This window comes from Piliocolobus tephrosceles, chromosome 17 (genome assembly GCF_002776525.5).
Source record: "Piliocolobus tephrosceles isolate RC106 chromosome 17, ASM277652v3, whole genome shotgun sequence".
Taxonomy (NCBI): Eukaryota; Metazoa; Chordata; class Mammalia; order Primates; family Cercopithecidae; genus Piliocolobus; species Piliocolobus tephrosceles.
Window position 1 is genome coordinate 68,816,167 of NC_045450.1, and position 17,512 is coordinate 68,833,678.

Here is a 17,512-nt window from a genome sequence, read left to right on the forward strand (position 1 = left end):
GTCTTTAAGGTCTCAACAACAGTTCCTCAATGTCATCAAATAGCCAGTAACTGGTCACACTTCTTTGTTGTCTTTTTTTCCAAACTGTTTACTGCCTGAATCAACACACAAATAAGGTCTGAACCTTGTAATTAGTGGATGTCTCTTAAGTCACTTTTTTTTTTTTTTGAGATGGAGTCTGGCTCTTGTCGCCCAGGCTGGAGTGCAATCGCACAATTTCGGCTTACTATACCCCACACCTACACCTCCAGGATTCAAGTGATTCTCCTGCCTCAGCCTCCTGAGGCGCTGGGATTACAGGCACCCGCCATCATACCCGGCTAATTTTTGTATTTTTAGTAGAGATGGGGTTTCACCATGTTGGCCAGGTTGGTCTCGAACTCCTGACCTCAGGTGATCTGCCTGCCTTGGCCTCCCAAAGTGCTGGGATTACAGGTGTGAGCCACCACGCCCAGCCAACCTTTGTTTTTTTGGACAGAATCTTGCTCTGTCACCTAGGCTGGAGTGCAGTGGCACAATCTTAGCTCACTGCAGCCCGCCTCCTGCCTCAGCCTCCCAAGTAACTGGGATTACAGGCATGCACCACCATATCTGGCTAATTTTTTTTTTATATTTTTAGTAGAGACAGGGTTTCACCATGTTGGCCAGACTGGTCTCAAACTCCTGATCTGCCTGCCTCGGCCTCCCACATTGCTGGAATCACAGGCAAGAGCCACACGCCCGGTCTGACGTCGCTTTTAACCTAGAGTGTGTGTGTGTGTCTCCTTCTTCCATTGCAGTTTTTTGTTGAAGAAACTGGACTATTTGTTTCTGACATTCTGGTTTTTCTCCCTGGTCTTTGCTCTAGCTCTTACCCCATCTCCTCCCCCTTTGCTGTTCAAGCCATCGCCAACTTGCTGCTACCACTGGATCCCCCCATCACTGCAACCACCTGGCTAAAGTCTCCCTAAGATCCTTACTGCTACATGCTATTGGCAGTCCTCTTAGCCCTTGACCATTCCAAGGCATCTGGCCCATGGGCCCTGCACCCCTTTCCAAGCTTCCTCCTCAGGCTCTCTGGATCACCCTCCTAGTATCGATGCCTTCATGTTAGCAATGCAGTAAGACAGGAGTGGATCCTGACACCAACAGCATACAATGGAGTGATGAAGTGTCACCTCCACTTTTGTGTTGGCCTTGCTTCCTTTCTTGGGTAAATTGCTCTAAGGGAAGCCAGTTCCCATGGAGAGGCTCATGTGGTGAGAAATTAAGGCCTCTGGCTGACAGCTATGAGGGTGAGGCCTAGAGCCTGGAAGTGGATTCTCCAGCCCCACTCAAGCCATCAAATGAGTAAGGCTGCGCTGACAGTCTGACTACAGCCTCATGAGAGACCCTGAGCCAGAACCACCCAGCTAATGACTCCCGAGTTCCCAGCCCTCAGAAACTGGGTGAGGTCATGAGTTGAAGTTGCTACGTTTCAGGGTAGTTAATTATGTAGCAATAGACAACTAATATGGGCACCTCTCTCTCCTAGCTCTTCTACCTCTCTGACTGTCCCTACTTAGTCATACTTACTGGTTCCTTTTTTCATCCTGCCTCTTAAGTATGAGTCCCCGGGGGTCTGTCCTCCTATATCATCTTACTCACTGCTACACTTGGATGTTGGGTGGGGAATTTTGGAGTGAGGAGACCCATAGGAGTTGTTCTGACCCCTTGAGGCATTTGTGCTCCTGGATCCCTTTGGGCATCTCCCTGCCAGGGCACCATCCTCATAATTGCTGCTCCCATCCCCCAGGACACCAAAGACATATTTGCCGGTTCCCTCTGTGCATTTTCAGCACTGAGCAGTGCTGGGCACACAGTAGACTCTCAGCAAGCAGCTACTGAAGAAACAAATGAACAATGAGAGGACTGATGAGCAAGTTGGTCACCCCATCAGCACAGGCTGGGAGCCCTGAGGCTGGGAAAAGCCCTGTCTGTGACCCTGAGCTTCCATTTATATGTGATACTGGACTCCAACCCTGGCTCCTGCTCATACCTTTCCATTCTAAGAGGCACCCAAAGATCCTCATTATTTGTTTCCAACATCAAGCTGCAATCCTTCCCAACATATACCTCCCAAGCCCAAAGTACTCACAAACTAACTTTCTGGTATGAAAAATTAAAGTCCTGGCTGGGTACAGTGGCTCACACTTGTAATCCCAGCACTTTGGGAGGCTGAGGCAGGTGGATTGCCTGAGCTCAGGAGTTTGAGACCAGAATGGGCAACATGGTGAAACTCCGCCTCTACTACAAATACAAAAATTAGCAAGGTGTGGTGGCGGGTACCTGTAACCCAGATACTCAGGAGGCTGAGGTAGGAGAATTGCTTGAACCTGGAGGCAGAGGCTGCAATGAGCAGAGATTGTGCCACTGCACTTTAGCTTGGGCAACAGAGCAAGACACCATCTGAAAAAAAAAAAAAAAAGAAAAAAGAAAAAAATTGCTTAGGAAACAACAATAAAAGATAATGTGTTTCCTTGGTATTCCTATAGCCAGTGGCTCCTTTGTAAACTCTGGTCAGGCAAGACTTTTTCTTGAAATAAAAGTTATTCCTTTTCCATAAATCTCCACTAAACTCTGAAATTTCCTGCTTTGATACATTCTGAGAACTAAAGATGATCCCTGCAAGTAATTTTTTATACTGCTAGACAGAATCCTTCCACCTGACATGAGCCGTTTCCTCTCTTAGGGCCTTACCTTTGAAGTGTAAATACAGCGTATCATTCAATGCTGGGGTAGTGTAAAGCTTGTGCTGCTTGCAGAGTTTTTGCAGGGAACTTTTAGTCATTCTGTTAAAATGTAAAATATGAATAAGCTTATTGCAAATTGTCAGCTGTAAAATATATTCTCACAGTTCTTTAGCACATCCATTCCTGCCCAAAATTCTATAACATCCTATATGCCTGATACCTATTTTAAGTTCTTCTTTTTCTCTTTCTCCTTTTCTTTTTCTTCTTCTTTTTTATATAGATTTTAGGGCTTCATCCAGTATTATTTTCAGCATTTTTTTTTTTTTTTTTTTTTTTGAGACGGAGTCTCACTTTACTGCCCAGGCCGGAGTGCAGTGGCACAATCTCAGTTCACTGCAACCTCCGCCGCCTGGGTTCAAGCGATTCTCCTACCTCAGCCTCACAAGTAGTTGGGATTACAGGCATGCACCACCATGCCCGGCTAATTTTTGTATTTTTAGTAGAGACAGGGTTTCACCATGTTGGTCAGGCTGGTCTTGAACTCCAGACCTCAAGGGATCCACCCACCTCGGCCACCCAAAGTACTGGGAATACAGGCATGAGCCACTGTGCTTGGCCTATTTTCAGCATTCTTAAAAATTGCAATGTATGTTCTTTTTTTTTATTTGAGACAGAGTCTTACTCTGTCACCTGGGCTGGAGTACAGTGGTACCATCTTGGCTCATTGCAACCTTCACCTCCTGGGTTCAAGCGATCCTCCTGCCTCAGCCTCCTGAGTAGCTGGGATTACAGGCACCCGCCACTATGCCCAGCTAATTTTTTGTATTTTTAGTAGAGACGGGGTGTCACCATATTGTCCAGGCCGGTCTCAAACTCCTGACCTCGTGATTCGCCCGCCTCAGCCTCCCAAAGTGCTGGGATTACATGCATGAGCCACTGTGCCCAGCCTAAAAATTGCAGTGTATGTTCTAATAAAAAATACTTTAGGCTGGGCGCGGTGGCTCAAGCCTGTAATCCCAGCACTTTGGGAGGCCGAGACAGGTGGATCACGAGGTCAGGAGATCGAGACCATCCTGGCTAACATGGTGAAACCCCGTCTCTACTAAAAAATACAAAAAACTAGCCGGGCGAGGTGGCGGGCGCCTGTCGTCCCAGCTACTCGGGAGGCTGAGGCAGGAGAATGGCGTCAACCCGGGAGGCGGAGCTTGCAGTGAGCTGAGATCCGGCCACTGCACTCCAGCCTGGGCGATAGAGCGAGACTCCGTCTCAAAAAAAAAAAAACAGAAAAAAGATGTGGAAATTCTTTATGTCACACATTGCAAGTTCCCTTTCTTTTATTAGATCCAGACACCTGAAGTGGCAATGCTTGCTTTGTTTGTGCCTAGAGTTTCTTTGGGTGGGGAACAGGCAGAGGAGTCACCCGAGTGATTTGAGTAACTGTAACTAAGGCTGGGTTGACTGTGTGTTTGCCTTTGTCGTGCCTATCAGAACGTTGACAGCGCATGTGCCTCCCTGGTGATGTGTGGCTCACTTGCTCTTTCAGGACCTACCTGACTTGGAAGATGACGATGAAACAGGCAAATCTCTGGAAGACCAGGTTAAGGTCATTAGTCCATTTTCCCACAGTCAGCTTAATTCCACTTTCATTCTTGTCGTTTACAGTCTCTCTCCAAAACTTGAAAGTAAAATGTTCCCTGTGCATAAAAAGCATTGAATCCTCCATATTCTCTTTTTTTTCTTTTTCTTTTCTTTTTTTTTCTTTTCAGCCAGACAGAGTCTGGCTCTGCTGCCCAGGCTGGAGTGCAATAGCCTGTTCCTGGCTCACTGCAACCTCCACCTCCTGGGTTCAAGCAATTCTCCTGTCTCAGCCTCCCATGTAGCTGGGATTACAGGCATGTGCCACCACGCTCAGCTAATTTTTGTAGTTTTAGTAGAGTTGGGATTTCACCATGTTGGCCAGGCTGGTCTTGAACTCCTGACCTCAAGTGATCCACCTGCCTCAGCCTCCCAAAGTGCTGGGCTTACAGGTGTGAGCCACTGCCCCCAGCCCACATCCCCCATATTTTCACCTTGCTGAAGGAAATGCCATTTGTTCTTGTTCAATTCTTTAAGATTTTATGATTAACCCCTTGAGAATCTATTGCTGGTTTGTAACAGCTGAGCACAGTGCAGAGTTACCTGAAAGCACTTTCTGTCGTTAAGATGTAGTTCTATGTCCATCCTATGAATGTCTGTCTGAATATAGCTACAGGTAGAGGGAAAGAAATGAAAACAGGAGAGAGGACAGAAAGGGGTGAGTCTGTGAGGCACGGTGGGGAATTCTCTCAGAGTGGCGTGACCCTCTGCCCAGAGGCCATGCCTGGGATTACCAGGAGCCCATATGTGCCAGACCCGTGCCCTGAGGGAGAAGGAGGCATCAGCCAACATCTCTGTGCGCGAGCTCAGTGGCAAAGAAAACAGACACAGTTATTGTGGGGGGGCTGCTGTCCAAGGAGCTAATTCTAGAGAGTCTGTGAGGGAAGCTGGGTTCAGGGGTGCGTCAAGCAGAGCCCAGGGCTCAGGGCTGTGCCCTCTCGGGTAGCAGGAGGGTGTGGAATAGTCAGTGGCTGGGGGAGCAGAGGCCGGAGAGAAGGGCATGGACATGAGCTGTGCCCAGGGAGTGGCCACCCCACCCCCAGGCCTAACTTTCAGAGTCCTGTGTTCCCTTGGGCCTTTCTTGGATGTGGCAACAGAATAGTTTGTGACGTTGGGTGAAAAAGCAGAACTGGCATGGTGCATTGTAAGTGACTCTGTTGTGAAAACAGAAACTTTTTTTTTTTGAGACGGAGTCTCGCTCTGTTGCCCGGGCTGGAGTGCAGTGGCCGGATCTCAGCTCACTGCAAGCTCCGCCCCCCGGGTTCACGCCATTCTCCTGCCTCAGCCTCCCAAGTAGCTGGGACTACAGGCGCCCGCCACCTCGCCCGGCTAGTTTTTTGTATTTTTTAGTAGAGACGGGGTTTCACCGTGTTAGCCAGGATGGTCTCGATCTCCTGACCTCGTGATCCGCCCGTCTCGGCCTCCCAAAGTGCTGGGATTACAGGCTTGAGCCACCGCGCCCGGCCGAAAACAGAAACTTTCAAACACATCTTTTCTTCTGTGAATAGAATATGTGCTTTCCGAAGATTGAGGTCATCTCGAACTTGAGTGATGACAGTGACCCTGAGCTGGACTGCACGCCACTCTCTGTGCGGGAAAACCTGCCCGCAGACACTCTGTCAAACATATTCGCCGTCTCTAAAGACACCTCAAAGGCGGCTCGGGCGCCCTCCACAGCCATCTTTATAAAAGAAGCTAAGAGGGACATGGAAGTCCGAAAACAAGACACCGAGTCCCCACGACCCCTGATCCAGGAGCTCAGCGACGAGGACCCCTCTGGCCAGCCCCCGATGTCCCCCACCTGCCAAAGAGACGCTGCACCACTCACTTCCAGTGGAGACGGGGACAGCGACTTCCTTGCAGCCTCTTCTTCAGGTAAGAGCATGGGGCCGAGTACAGTGGAGATGGTGTTGGCTCCCCGGCCTGGGATGGGTGGGGCAGGGCAGTCACTCAGCCCTACCCCCAGCTTTCATGTTCCTGGAGGGGTCACCTAGGACAGGCCACACAGATCCTCTGAGCGTCCCATTCCTGAGTTCACGGCTCTGAAGCTGTCACTTGCTGGTAGCCAGCCTGGGCCAGAAAGCTGCCGAGCCAGCCTGTTCTTGGACAGCCAAGTCTGTGTGTGAGGGTCACAAGGCACCTGTGGTCATGCAGATCTCCTGGGGCGGGGGCCTAAGGACCCTGCGTTTCCACCCCCTCCTCACCATCCCTGGCCTCAGCGGTTCTAGACCAAGGCTTTTGGAGGGGACCACGGACACCACTGCTCGGGAGTGTGGGGCAGGCGAGGTGACAGCCGCAGGAGGGCGTGGCTGCTCCACAGTGACCCAGGCCTGGGTGAATCACAGGCCAGTCCTACTGGCCTTCAAGGTGGAGAAGGCAAAGGGGCACCAGGCAGTGACGGTGGCCAGAGGCCTGGCTGCAGAAGAACCAGAAAAACATGCTTAAGGTACCGGGGCCTCCCCTCATGCTCCAGGCTGACACATGCGCCTGGCAGATGTGGTTTGGGGGAACAGCTGGTTAGTGCTGAGGACAAGCAAGCTGGGCTGTTTTTTCATTCAGCACCTGCCTTCAGGTGCACCCCCAAATCAGGGGCTTTGTGGAGCCTGGACCATTCTACTCTCACCCAGCACGCATCGGTGGCCGGGCTTTTTTCTGAAGACAGCTGCCCGGCTGACTCCAGACTTGCAGGCAAGAAGCAGGGAGGGCTTGAGTGCATTTCCCGGGGATACTGCGTGGCCTTCTCTTTCACTCTAGGAACCAGCACAGACAAGGGAAGTGCAGTCTGAGCTGCAGCCCGTGGAGCCTCGGGTGGGGGCAGGCTGGAGGACACTGAATAATTTTTGTTTGTTTTGTTTGAGACAGTCTCGCACTGTGGCCTAGGCTGGAGTATAGTGATCTGCTCTCGGTTCACTGCAACCTCTGCCTTGTAGGTTCAAGCAATTCTCCTGCCTCAGCCTCTGAAGTAGCTAGGATTACAGTGTCACAACGCTGGCTAATTTTTGTATTTTTAGTAGAGACGGGGTTTCCCCATGTTGACCAGGCTGGTCTTGAACTCCTGGCCTCAGGTGATCTGCCTGCCTCGGCCTCCCAAAGTGCTGGGATTACAGGTATGAGCCACCATGCCCAGTCAAGGACACTGAATTTGGCCTGGACTGAACCCCAAGGCTGCCCCCCGTCCTTGGAGTTACAGTGACAGGGAGAAAGCACAGGTCACCCTTCCTTCCACAGTGCCGACTGAGAGCGCCACCACACCCTCAGAGACGTGTGTAGGAGTTGCCCAGCCCAGCTCTGCCCACGTGGGACTTCACTGCATTCCCAGCACCGAAAGCATCATAGTTCCCCCGAGTTATATGTAGCATAAATGGTTTAATTATAAATGTCTCCTTTAGGCATGATAAACATTTTAATACCCACGCGAGTCAACGTATGATTGGGCTATCTCCTATTTGTGTGAGTCACATGCAATTCCTTTCACCAGCCACCCTGAAAAAAGACCTTCCTCTTACTGTGTCATCAGAAACCAGACAGACCCCAGGTCCCTGCAAAATCTCCAGTGGGCCTTTTCCCCACAGGAAAGCAGAATCTTCCACTGCAACTAGAGAAACTCAGAGGATAAGGGACTTGATGCTTTAGACATCAAAATAAGAAGGGGAGAGAGGAAAGAAAGGGGAAGTCCATGAGGCACAACAATTCTCCCAAAGTGTTACGACCATGATCCTCTCCTCAGAGGCCACTATCGAGAGCCCACAGGTGCCAGACCCACGTCCCGAGGGAGAAGGAACATCAGCCATCGTCTCTGTGCGTGAGCTCAGTGTCAGGTAGTTACTGTGGCGGGATGCTGTCCAGCCTAAAAAATGTGACCGTTCCAGTTCATCTTCAGCTGACAAGTTTATTTAATCCCTGAACCTGGATCCAAGGCATCTCCCTGTACAAAACATCAGACCGTGGCAGAGACTGACAAAGCAACCCAAAACAGCAGCTGCCGACGGCCGCTGTGCCCATCTCAGCAGCAGCTCTGTGGGGGCCTCACTCCACCCTCACCGAACACGAGGAGGAGCCAGCACTACTGCCCCATTTCACCAGACAGTAAGGCACGAGAACTGAGAGACCTGCCTGAGGCCCCCACAGCTGCGGGGCAGCGGAGCCCTGTCTCCCAGCACAGACTAGACTCCCAGCAACACAGGCCCGCCAGCACCTCCAACCTGCCTTTTGGGATGATCCTCAGGCGAATATACAAAATACAGAAGAAACTACTATTATATTTTGTTGCCCTATCCCTTCAACTTGGCTCCAGCTTGCTTGGCTCATCATCACAGTGGCCTCCAGCAGGTGGCGAGATCTGTTTGTTTTTTTTTTTTCTTTTGAGACAGAGTCTCGCTCTGTCGCCCAGGCTGGAGTGCAGTGGCCGGATCTCGGCTCAGTGCAAGCTCCACCTCCCGGGTTCACACCATTCTCCTCTCGAGTAGCTGGGACTACAGGCGCCCGCCACCTCGCCCGGCTAGTTTTTTGTATTTTTTAGTAGAGACAGGGTTTCACCGTGTTAGCCAGGATGGTCTCGATCTCCTGACCTCGTGATCCGCCCGTCTCGGCCTCCCAAAGTGCTGGGATTACAGGCTTGAGCCACCGCGCCCGGCGAGCTCTGCTTCCTAAGTTTCAACTGTGGAAGGCACATCTGGTCCCGGAGGAAGGATGAGGGGCTCTCTGGGGCTTGAGGGCAGCCCACCTCGTGTCCTCAGAAGCCCATTCGAGGCTTCTTCCGGGGGCGCTGAGAGCCAGAGAGGGCAGGTGTGTGCTGCTGGGAGCGGGTGGTCCAGACGCTGGAGGCCTGGGAGGAGGGGGGTGTGGCGGCACATCCTGGGGTGCCCCTTTGGGGTGGCAGCTTAGCCATGGAGTCACGGAGCATCTGCCGCCGCTCTGCGGGGACGCCCTGGGCACACGCGTCCGGAGTCAGCTCCTGGGAGGGTGGGGTCACGGAGGGCCGGGGCAGAGCATCAGCAGGTGGCCACTCAGGGCTGTGAAGGGGGCTGGTGTCCTCTGAGGGGTCCACATGGCCACTGAGCGAAAAGGTGCTGGACAGCTGGGTCCGGCGCTTGGGCCGCCTGGGCTGTCTCCCGGGCCCTGAGGTCCTGCCCTGCTGCCTCTCCCACCAGGCAGCCCCTCGGCCTGCCCAGGCTTCCCCCAGGCGCTCACTGAGCTTGTCCTCCGGGCCTGACTCGGGTGCAGGGGGTGGCTCTGCCGCAGGGAGGGAGCCCAGGTCTCTCTGCAGCAGGAGCCGCCCTTGGGCCATGGCCTTGCGGAGCACGTCCGGCCGCTGCCCTTCCTCTTCCTCCCGCCGCAGCTCTATGCCACCCAGCAGATGGCGGTGGGTGAAGGTGGGTGCTGTCCACACAGGAGGAGCCAGGGGCACTTTTAGCAGGGCCTTCAGCCACTGGCTGCAGCCGGCAGTGTCCTGGGAGGTCCAGGAAGCAGTGGGGGCACGACAGTCAGACTCGGTGTCACCGCGAGGCCCGGAGTCTCTGCGGTGGTCGGAGTCCGCCTGGGGGCGGAGCTGCTGGTAGAAGACATCTCCCGCCGCGGAGAGCTGGAAGAGCACCAGGCCTGGTGTGGGCGCCGAGGGCAAGGGTGGGACGACGGCGGCCAGACCTGGTGACGGCAATGACAGTGACCTCCAGGGCCTAGCGGGGGGAGGGGTGTTTTCCACCGGGCCCCCAAGCTCGCTCCCCTGCCCCAGCACACCTATGGTTGGTGCTTTCAGGCGCTCCTGCAGCCGCCACTGGATCTTAGGCTCCAGCAGAGGAAATGCAGGGAGGGAGTCGGTCCTGGAAGGAAGAGACTGGGGGGGGCCTGCCAGGCGGGGCGCCGAAGCCCCTTCTCCTGAGGAAGGACAGACAGCTGAGGCCCCATCCAGGCCCCGACCGCCCCATCTCCCACACGCTGCCCACCCTGGCCTAGACCCTCACCAGCCAGGTGCAGCAGTTGCAGCTGCCCACCCTGGCCTCCGAGGAGCAGGGGCTGCACGCAGCCGGGTCGGGGCGGAGGCAGCAGTCGGGCCAGCAGCAGTGGGGAGGGGAGGCCATGGTTCCACTTCAGCATCGGCACCAGGGGGAGGCGCTCGTCCACTAGGTAGAGAGAGAACTGGGGCCCGAGAACGAAGGGGGATGTGGCCGAACCTGGGAGCTGAGCTGTGTCATGGCCCTCCAGGTCCCATGTGGCTCTCTGGGTGAGTACAGAGCCCTGAGGGGCAGCAGCATCTCCCATCAGCCTCCAAGTGCCTCTCACACTGCACCTGCCAGCCCTGAACAGGAGGTGCTTCCCGAGTGGGTGGCACCTTCACCGATTCTGACCAACAGCCAGGTGGACAGACAGAACAAGTGGGAAAGGTGTGCTCAGAAGAGGTGTGGGGGAGCCTTGCCAGATGAAACCTGCCTGGCCTTCCCGCAGCCACCCCCACACTCTCCTGACCCCAGAGCCTATGCTCGAGGCATGCCTACAAACGTCCCCAGGAGGGCGGGGTGAGGACAGACCTGCTCCCTCAGAGCCCCTGCCTCCTGCACAGCAGAAACTGTCCAGCTCTGCACGGAAGCCCCACCCCGAGGCTCCTCCTCCCCCTGTTCCACCGCTGGCTGTATCGTGAAGCCCTTACTAAGGGGAGGCCCTGGCAGAGCTTCTCCACCTGCCTGTTAGCACTGGCTGTAGGATCCACTGCGTGTTTGGGCCACAGATTCATCCAGGGTTGAGTCTGGTTTGCTGGGTGGTTGTTTGGGCCCAGCAGAGCCGCTGGTAAGCAGCAGCCTCTAGTGACCATCTGAGACAGAGCAGAGGTGGGGCGGGGCGGTGTTGTGTGCCACTCACCTGGGTACAGACGAGATGGAGAGTAGGGGGTAGGCATTCAGAGCTGGAGTGCCCCAGGTACTGGGTGAGCAGGACACGTTCCCCTTTCTGGCACGAAGCCTCTGCCCCCACACGAAAAAGCAACAGACCACAGCCCGGCGGGCCCTGGAAGAGAAACACAGGGTCAGCCCTCCCCAGTCCCAGGCCCATGACACCATCCTCACCCAGGCCGCAGCCAGCCTGGGACTCACTGCTCCACGGCTGCTCCCGCAGTCAGGGCAGATCTCCTGCCGCCGCCCCATACCTGAGCGTCAAGCATCTTCACTCCAGTGCGGTCACCAACAGTCAGCACCCGAGGGTGGGCGGTGAAGTCTGCCCAGCGCCAGGAAGAGGAGTCCCGGAACACAAGCGTCTCGGGGTCCTTGTAGACTTGCTGCAGCCTTGGGGAGATGGGCAAGCCATGGGTAGGGGGGACAGGCTGATGTGGAAGGCAATCAAGGGTCGCGCCATGCTGAACAGGGAGTGACGGGCCAGAGTTGTTTGTTAGGGTGGGGGTTTCATGGGAAGCGGCAATACCCATCCTCAGGGCTCCACAGGCAGACGGCTCCTGAGCGGCTGCAGATGGCCAGCTCCCCGGGCAGGTGAGGGCTACGGGGCAGGAACGCATTCACATCAGGCTGCTCGCCCCTGCCCCCAGCCCCTCCTCACTGACCAGACTGACTCCCCCTCACCTGAGGCTGATCCCTGTGGCCCCCTTCTCCACCTGCATCGCCTGCAGAAGGGCTGGCTGCCACTGTTTACCGAACTTCCACACGGCACAGTGGTAGTCAGAGCGGACGGCCAGCAGAGCTGAGGAGGGATGGGAAGGGTCAGGGGTCAGGGGTCAGGCAGCAGGTCAGCCAGTGAGGGAGGAACGTGTGTAAGGGCCTTACTTTCTCCCTGGACGGTGCATGTCACCACCTGCCGGACAGGTCCCTGGAGCTGGATGCGTCCAGGGTTCCCAAGGAATTGCGGACTGTCACCTGGGCTCAGAACAACCTCTTGGAAATCTGGGCCTCTCACTAAGGATCAGTGCACGAGCTGCGGCCACTGCAAGCCCCACATTCCTGCCCTTCCCTGGACCATGCCAAGAGCACCTCCCCCACCAGACGGGAGCCCGCTGGGATCTCCTGTCTCACAAGAAAGGATACGCAGCCTGTCCAGGGCGCCTCCAGCAGGGTAGACCAGCTGCCCGAACTGGGGTGTCCTTCCAGGCACCCAGGCCAGCGCACCCCCAGTGCAGGCCTCATCCAGAAGCAGCTGCTCCCACCGCAGCACCAGCTCCTCGTGCAGCAGCTCTGCCAAGTGGCTCGCCACCGACGTGCCCAGGATGGGGCCCCCAAGGATAGAGAAGCGGCGCTGTCGGTTGCTGAGGTAAGCCCAGGGACACCTGGGGACCAGAGAACAGCAGGAGGATCACTCAGTGGCACTCAGGGGAGGACAGGTCCCATCCCAAGGAGGCCAAGTGCGGCGGACACATTTCTTATTCACCTAGAATTTCTTCCTTTGGGAAACCACCCCATCCTGTTCCCATGCCCTGGAAGCAATCATGTGACCCAGACCTGGCCATCAACAATATTCCACTGCCCTTGCCACAGCGACTGGTTCACAGACGGGTGTGAGACCCAAGCCAAGCCAACCAAACTCCTTTCTGGGACTTCTGGTGCCTCAGGAAGGACATTGGCTCTTTCTACCTACAGACAGCCTGTCTAGGAACTATGCAGGAAGAGGCAAGTGGACGACAGAGTAAAGAGAGACACAGCTCTACGAATATTATTCAAACACCTGGATGCAGCCATGCCTGAAGTCCACAAATTTAAATCTGCTTTCCCCTGAGATGATTTGGAGTTGGAAGTCTGCTATAAGAAAGTACAGCTCAGACTGCATGGAGCAGGGGGAAAGTGTGTATGACAGAAACCTGGATGTGCATCCTAGCACCTCTTATATCCCCACCACCAGCTACGTCTATCCATCTCCTCCTTTCTCATTAGCCACTTGCCCCCAGGGCTGGTGTCCACCGAGGTCCTGGAGCAGCTTCTTCACATTGACCACTGTCGTCTTCTTAGTGCGGCTCTGCATGGAAAGGCCTCGTCAAGCTCACACACCCTCAAGTTCACCCCTGAAGGACAGCAGGGAGTCCCTACCCCTGGTGTCACGGGCCACTCACCCCTGCTCCCTCCAGCTTGAAATTCTCCAGCATCAGCTTCCCCAGGGGTGCAAAGGCTACGTCTCCATGATCCCAGAGGAACCGGCTGATCTGGGGAGAGGAGGAGGCCAGGTCACTAAGCACAGTCTCCAGGCTACGCAGCACTGTCCCCCGTGGGCCCCACTCACCTGCTCAGTCACATCCAGCACGACTCGGGGTCGCCTCCGATATCGGTACCCTCCGCGGAAAAGCAGGTCCCGCGCAGTCAGGCCAGGGTCCCAGGGATCTGAGAAGGAGGTTACGGAAAGGGCTGGGGCGGGCACAGGAGTGCAGCCAGATGCCCTGGGCGACTGGAGGCATCCAAGGGCCCCAAGCGAGCACAGGCTTAGCAGGGAGGGGAAGGTCTCAGGAGTAGGAGCCGCGGGAAGAATAGATGGAGCGGTGTGGAATGAGCCCGGAGGAATGAGACCCTCACCGATGACGGAGGGCAGCATGGGGAGAGGCCCAGGGGTCGCCGGCTCCCACAGCAGGTCCTTGGTCACGTGCAGTGCCCCGTTCTGAAGGGAAGACAATCACAATGACAGTATCATGACGAGTGCCTTCCCCGGGCCAGGCTCTGCGCAGGCATTCATCTTTTATCAACTCATCCAATCCTCACAACAATCCTGCGAAGTTGGGATGACTGGCATTGTCACACTGCCACCTGCCCCAGATGACAGAGCTGGTAAAGAGAATAGCTGGGATGTGAACCCAGGCAGCCTGACCCCAGAGTTCATGTTTCTGACCTCCGCGTGTGCTGGCTTTCAAAGAAGGAAGCCCCTCATGCCACCAGCGGCTGGTCCGCATCCCACTTAACCTCACTTCCATTCAGGAGACCTTGCAGTCACTCTGGGAGCCCGGCAGGCGGTTCCACCTCCCTTTGCTGGGCTGGCCTGAGATGTTTCAGCTCAAATGACACAGATCTAGCAAACCAGACTCCTAGAGGAGCCCCAATTTGATGTCAGACCTTCCCTCATAAGGAGGCCATCCCTGACCCCTGTTCCCCAAGCCCCCACTCACTCTGTCTTTTTATTTGCTCATCCATTTGCCTCTGCCAGGCTTCATTCCTAGACAGGGTGTTTCCAAGGGGAACTAGGGGGCTGAGGATTCTAAGCAAAGGGCCAGTGTCCCTCCAGAGGCACCAGAAACCCTGGCAGGTCTATCCTCCCCTCTCCCAGTCCTACTATGCTGTTTCGGCATCCTTCTGGTTTCATTCCAAGCTCGGATCACATTTTGTAAACACCTTATCCATTGGATAAAGTTCACTTGTTTATTCTCGCTCAACTCAGCTCTCCGTTCCAGGAAGGAAGGGGTCAACCGACTGATTCAGGCAGCATTTCCAGGGTCTCATATGGCATCCGGCATAGTAGGGGCATCCGTCTAGGGATGGCAGGGTAGCCCATGTACCCCAGAGGAGGTGGCACAGCCTGTGTCTCAGCAGACTTGTGTGAATGCCACCCCACTCTGTGGCCTTTCAACTGGTATGAATGTGAGACAGGGGACCCAGGAAGGGGTGCCCCTGGAGCTGCCACGGCCCCTGCCTCCATCCTCACCTCTGAGTTCTGGGGCTGGGTCTCTGGCAGAGTCAGCGCATGTTGCCAGCTGCACATGAAAGAGAGGTCAGGGATGTCGCTCAGACCAAGGGGTCCAGTCATAAACAACGCGGGGCGGAGGGAGCGGGGGAAGTCCATCCCGGAAATAAGGACCAAGCACCACAATGGCCACCTCGAGAGACTGGAAGCTGGTAAGGGGCGCCAGGGTTCCTGAGGAGAGAAAAGTGTACGACGGGAAGCATATGCTCTTTGAGGAAGCAGTAACAAAAAACAAATATGTAGCCCAATGCCAAGCAGTAATGAGAACTGTATTAAAGCAAACCACCCGTCCAGAAGGGGATCTGGTAATGGGCTGAGGGCATGGTTTCAGCAAAGCCAGGCAGGAAAAGCCTCGTTGAGAAGGTGGCATTTGAGCACAGCCTGAACCCAGTGAAGGAGAGAACCAGGTGCACAACTGGGGAGAGGGTTCCAGGCAAAACGATCAACAACTGTGAAAATCCTACAGCAGTGAAGTGTGTGAGAAGCGAGGCAGCCAGAGTGAGCGAGGTGAGAGCGGTAGAGATGGAGTCAGACAGACGGCAAGGGACAGCCTCTCTCACAGCTCGAAACCTCATCATACATTTACAGACTACACCCCCAAGACGCTCGAGTTACTCCACAGCCAGGGACTGCATCTCAGCATTGTCTTCCTACTGTCAAGCAACAGTGCCTCCCAGAAAATGCACTATGGGTTGAATAAAAATAAATTTCTATCACAAGGGGCTAGGCGCAGTGGCTCATGCCGGTAATGGTAGCACTTTGGGAGGCCAAGGCGGGTGGATCACCTGAGGTCGGGAGTTCGAGACTGGCCTGACCAACATGGAGAAACCTGGTCTCTACTAAAAATACAAAATTAGCCGGGCGTGGTGACGCATGCCTGTAATCCCAGTTACTCGGGAGGCTGAGGCAGGAGACTTCCTTGAAGCCGGGAGGCGGAGGTGGCAGTGAGCTGAGATCACGCCATTGTACTGCAGCCTGGCAACAAGAGCGAAACTCCATCTCGAGAAAAAAAAGTTATACCACAAGGCTTTGGTAAATACAGTCCTCTAGAAGTATGAGCAGCCATAGCATCCCTCCTTTTTAATTAACAAAAATAACAGGGGCAAAAATAACAGCAGCTCTCACTGACCAAGCGCCAGCATCTATCTGCCAGGCGCAAGCTAAATGCTGCACTCTTCCACCGCAGCCCCTGTTACGGAGTTCAGGAAACCGAGGCTCAGCAAGAACTTTAGTCCAACAGCTCTTAGCTGCCACATCCGAGACTTGATTCCCATCCGATTCAGAGGCAGGGCTCTGAACCACTGCTCTCGCATGCACCCATATGCAAACGCTAGCATTAGAGTTTCGCTAAACAAAAATCTTTTCCCTTTGGCCGAGTGCGGTGGCTCCCACCTGTAATCCACGCACTTGGGGAGGCCAAGGCGGGTGGATCAGGGATGTCGCTCAGACCAAGGGGTCCAGTCATAACGCGGGGCGGAGGGAGTGGGGCCAGAAGTTTGAGACCAGCCCGGCCAATATAGTAAAACCTTGTCTTTGCTAAAAATACAAAAATTAGCAGGGCGTGGTGGTGCACACCTGTAATCACAGCTACTGAGGAGGCTGGGGCACGAGAATCGCTTGAATCTGGGAGGTAGAGGTTGCAGTGAGCTGGGATCATGCCACAGCACTCCAGTCTGGGTGACAGAGCAAGACTCTATCTCAAAAATAAAATAGAAACAAAAATATTTTCTCTTGGAACCGCATAGCCTGAAACGATCCTAGGCAGGCGGAGAGGGCTGGTGGAGCGCACGACCCCACAAAAGCCCTCAGACAAGGCAGCCTCGACTTCCCCGGCCGGCTTCCCGCCCTCGCTGCGGGCTCTCCAGGCCCCTTTAGACCTCCAAGACTACAGGACTTAGTCGGGTCCGCACGAACGACAGGCGGGGAACTGCGAAACGTGAGCCAGCCGCGGGGACGGGGGATTGGGGGAGTCCCTCCCCTCCTACATCTGCGAATCCACTCCTCTCGAACATGCCCAGTCCGCGCGGAGGGGGCGCATGCACTTACGTGACCCCGGTCTCGTCGTGGTCGTCCGGAAAATGGGCTTTGGCGTGATGCTCGCCGGACCCTGACACCAAGAGGGAAATCTCAAGTAGAACCTCAGCTTTCGCACTCAGGATGGGTCAGCCCCGCCGCAGCTACTCACGGTCTTCCGGTTTGGACCGGAAGTGCCTCCTGGTGAGGCAGGAAGTCCCACCTCCCCGCCAGGCCTCTTAGGGTCCTAGCGCGCCCCCTCCCGGGGGGAGAGGGAACTGGCGTGCAGGCGGCGCGCGGGCAGCGGAAATAAAGCTCCCTCGAGTTCCAATAGTGGAGGCCGGGTGGACTTAGGTTCGAATCCCACATCTGCTTCACCAACTTCCTCAGAGTTGTATTAAATTAATCATTTAACGAACTCTCACGGAGCACATACTATAAGCCAGACACTGTATTAGTCAGTAGGTATCCTACTGATTGTCCTTAAATCCCAAGATGCGGGCTTC

The 17,512-nt window shown here is 55.1% G+C and overlaps 3 protein-coding genes across 9 annotated transcripts in view; 1 reads left to right on the forward strand and 2 right to left on the reverse strand.

Annotated features, from left to right (window-relative positions):
* Positions 1-4,434, reverse strand: part of LOC111552567 (dynein assembly factor 1, axonemal) — a 42,797-nt gene extending 38,363 nt beyond the window's left edge. Inside the window, exons 1-2 of the mRNA XM_031934444.1 lie at positions 4,262-4,434; positions 2,719-2,810 (exon numbers count right to left, since the gene is read on the reverse strand). Of these exons, the coding sequence (XP_031790304.1) occupies positions 2,719-2,810; positions 4,262-4,434 (265 nt within the window). The remainder of the gene's footprint in view (positions 1-2,718; positions 2,811-4,261) is intronic.
* Positions 4,435-5,718: 1,284 nt separating this feature from the next.
* LOC113219749 (dynein assembly factor 1, axonemal-like) lies at positions 5,719-8,596 on the forward strand. Of its 2 annotated transcripts, none has more exons than XM_026447267.1 (2): positions 5,719-6,221; positions 7,575-8,596. In XM_026447267.1, exons 1-2 carry the CDS (start codon positions 5,858-5,860, stop codon positions 7,700-7,702), a joined length of 492 nt encoding a protein of 163 aa, XP_026303052.1. In that variant the 5' UTR covers positions 5,719-5,857; the 3' UTR covers positions 7,703-8,596. The 2 variants fall into 2 exon arrangements, with proteins under 2 accessions (XP_026303052.1, XP_026303051.1); XM_026447266.1 differs by having other exon boundaries at positions 7,825-8,596.
* A 262-nt stretch (positions 8,597-8,858) lies between these two features.
* Positions 8,859-17,209, reverse strand: TAF1C (TATA-box binding protein associated factor, RNA polymerase I subunit C). 6 transcript variants are annotated; one of them, XM_023226855.1, is made up of 15 exons: positions 17,040-17,209; positions 14,955-15,164; positions 13,838-13,919; positions 13,551-13,648; positions 13,384-13,473; positions 13,216-13,289; positions 12,368-12,606; positions 12,110-12,226; positions 11,909-12,026; positions 11,754-11,825; positions 11,482-11,617; positions 11,199-11,342; positions 10,307-10,481; positions 10,083-10,217; positions 8,859-9,989 (listed from the first exon to the last, which is right to left on the reverse strand). In XM_023226855.1, the coding sequence occupies exons 2-15, from the start codon at positions 15,090-15,092 to the stop codon at positions 9,079-9,081; spliced, it is 2,529 nt and encodes an 842-aa protein (XP_023082623.1). In that variant the 5' UTR covers positions 15,093-15,164; positions 17,040-17,209; the 3' UTR covers positions 8,859-9,078. The 6 variants fall into 6 exon arrangements, with proteins under 6 accessions (XP_023082623.1, XP_023082622.1, XP_023082624.1 ...); XM_023226854.1 differs by having other exon boundaries at positions 10,083-10,220; XM_023226856.2 differs by having other exon boundaries at positions 10,083-10,220; positions 14,955-15,003; positions 17,040-17,204.
* Positions 17,210-17,512: the final 303 nt, after the last annotated feature.

What these genes read in the sequence shown, in the direction of transcription:
- LOC113219749 (XM_026447266.1), top strand. Translation starts at nt 5,858, where the DNA reads ATGTGCTTTCCGAAGATTGAGGTCATCTCGAACTTGAGTGATGACAGT. An exon ending in CCTTGCAGCCTCTTCTTCAG is followed by an intron (nt 6,222 to 7,824) that starts GTAAGAGCATGG and finishes TCCTTTCACCAG; the next exon opens with CCACCCTGAAAAAAGACCTT.
- TAF1C (XM_023226854.1), bottom strand. Translation starts at nt 15,092, where the DNA reads ATGGACTTCCCCCGCTCCCTCCGCCCCGCGTTGTTTATGACTGGACCC. An exon ending in CCCAGCCCCAGAACTCAGAG is followed by an intron (nt 13,920 to 14,954) that starts GTGAGGATGGAG and finishes TCTTCCCTTCAG; the next exon opens with AACGGGGCACTGCACGTGAC. An exon ending in GCAACTGCTGCACCTGGCTG is followed by an intron (nt 10,221 to 10,306) that starts GTGAGGGTCTAG and finishes GTCCTTCCTCAG; the next exon opens with GAGAAGGGGCTTCGGCGCCC.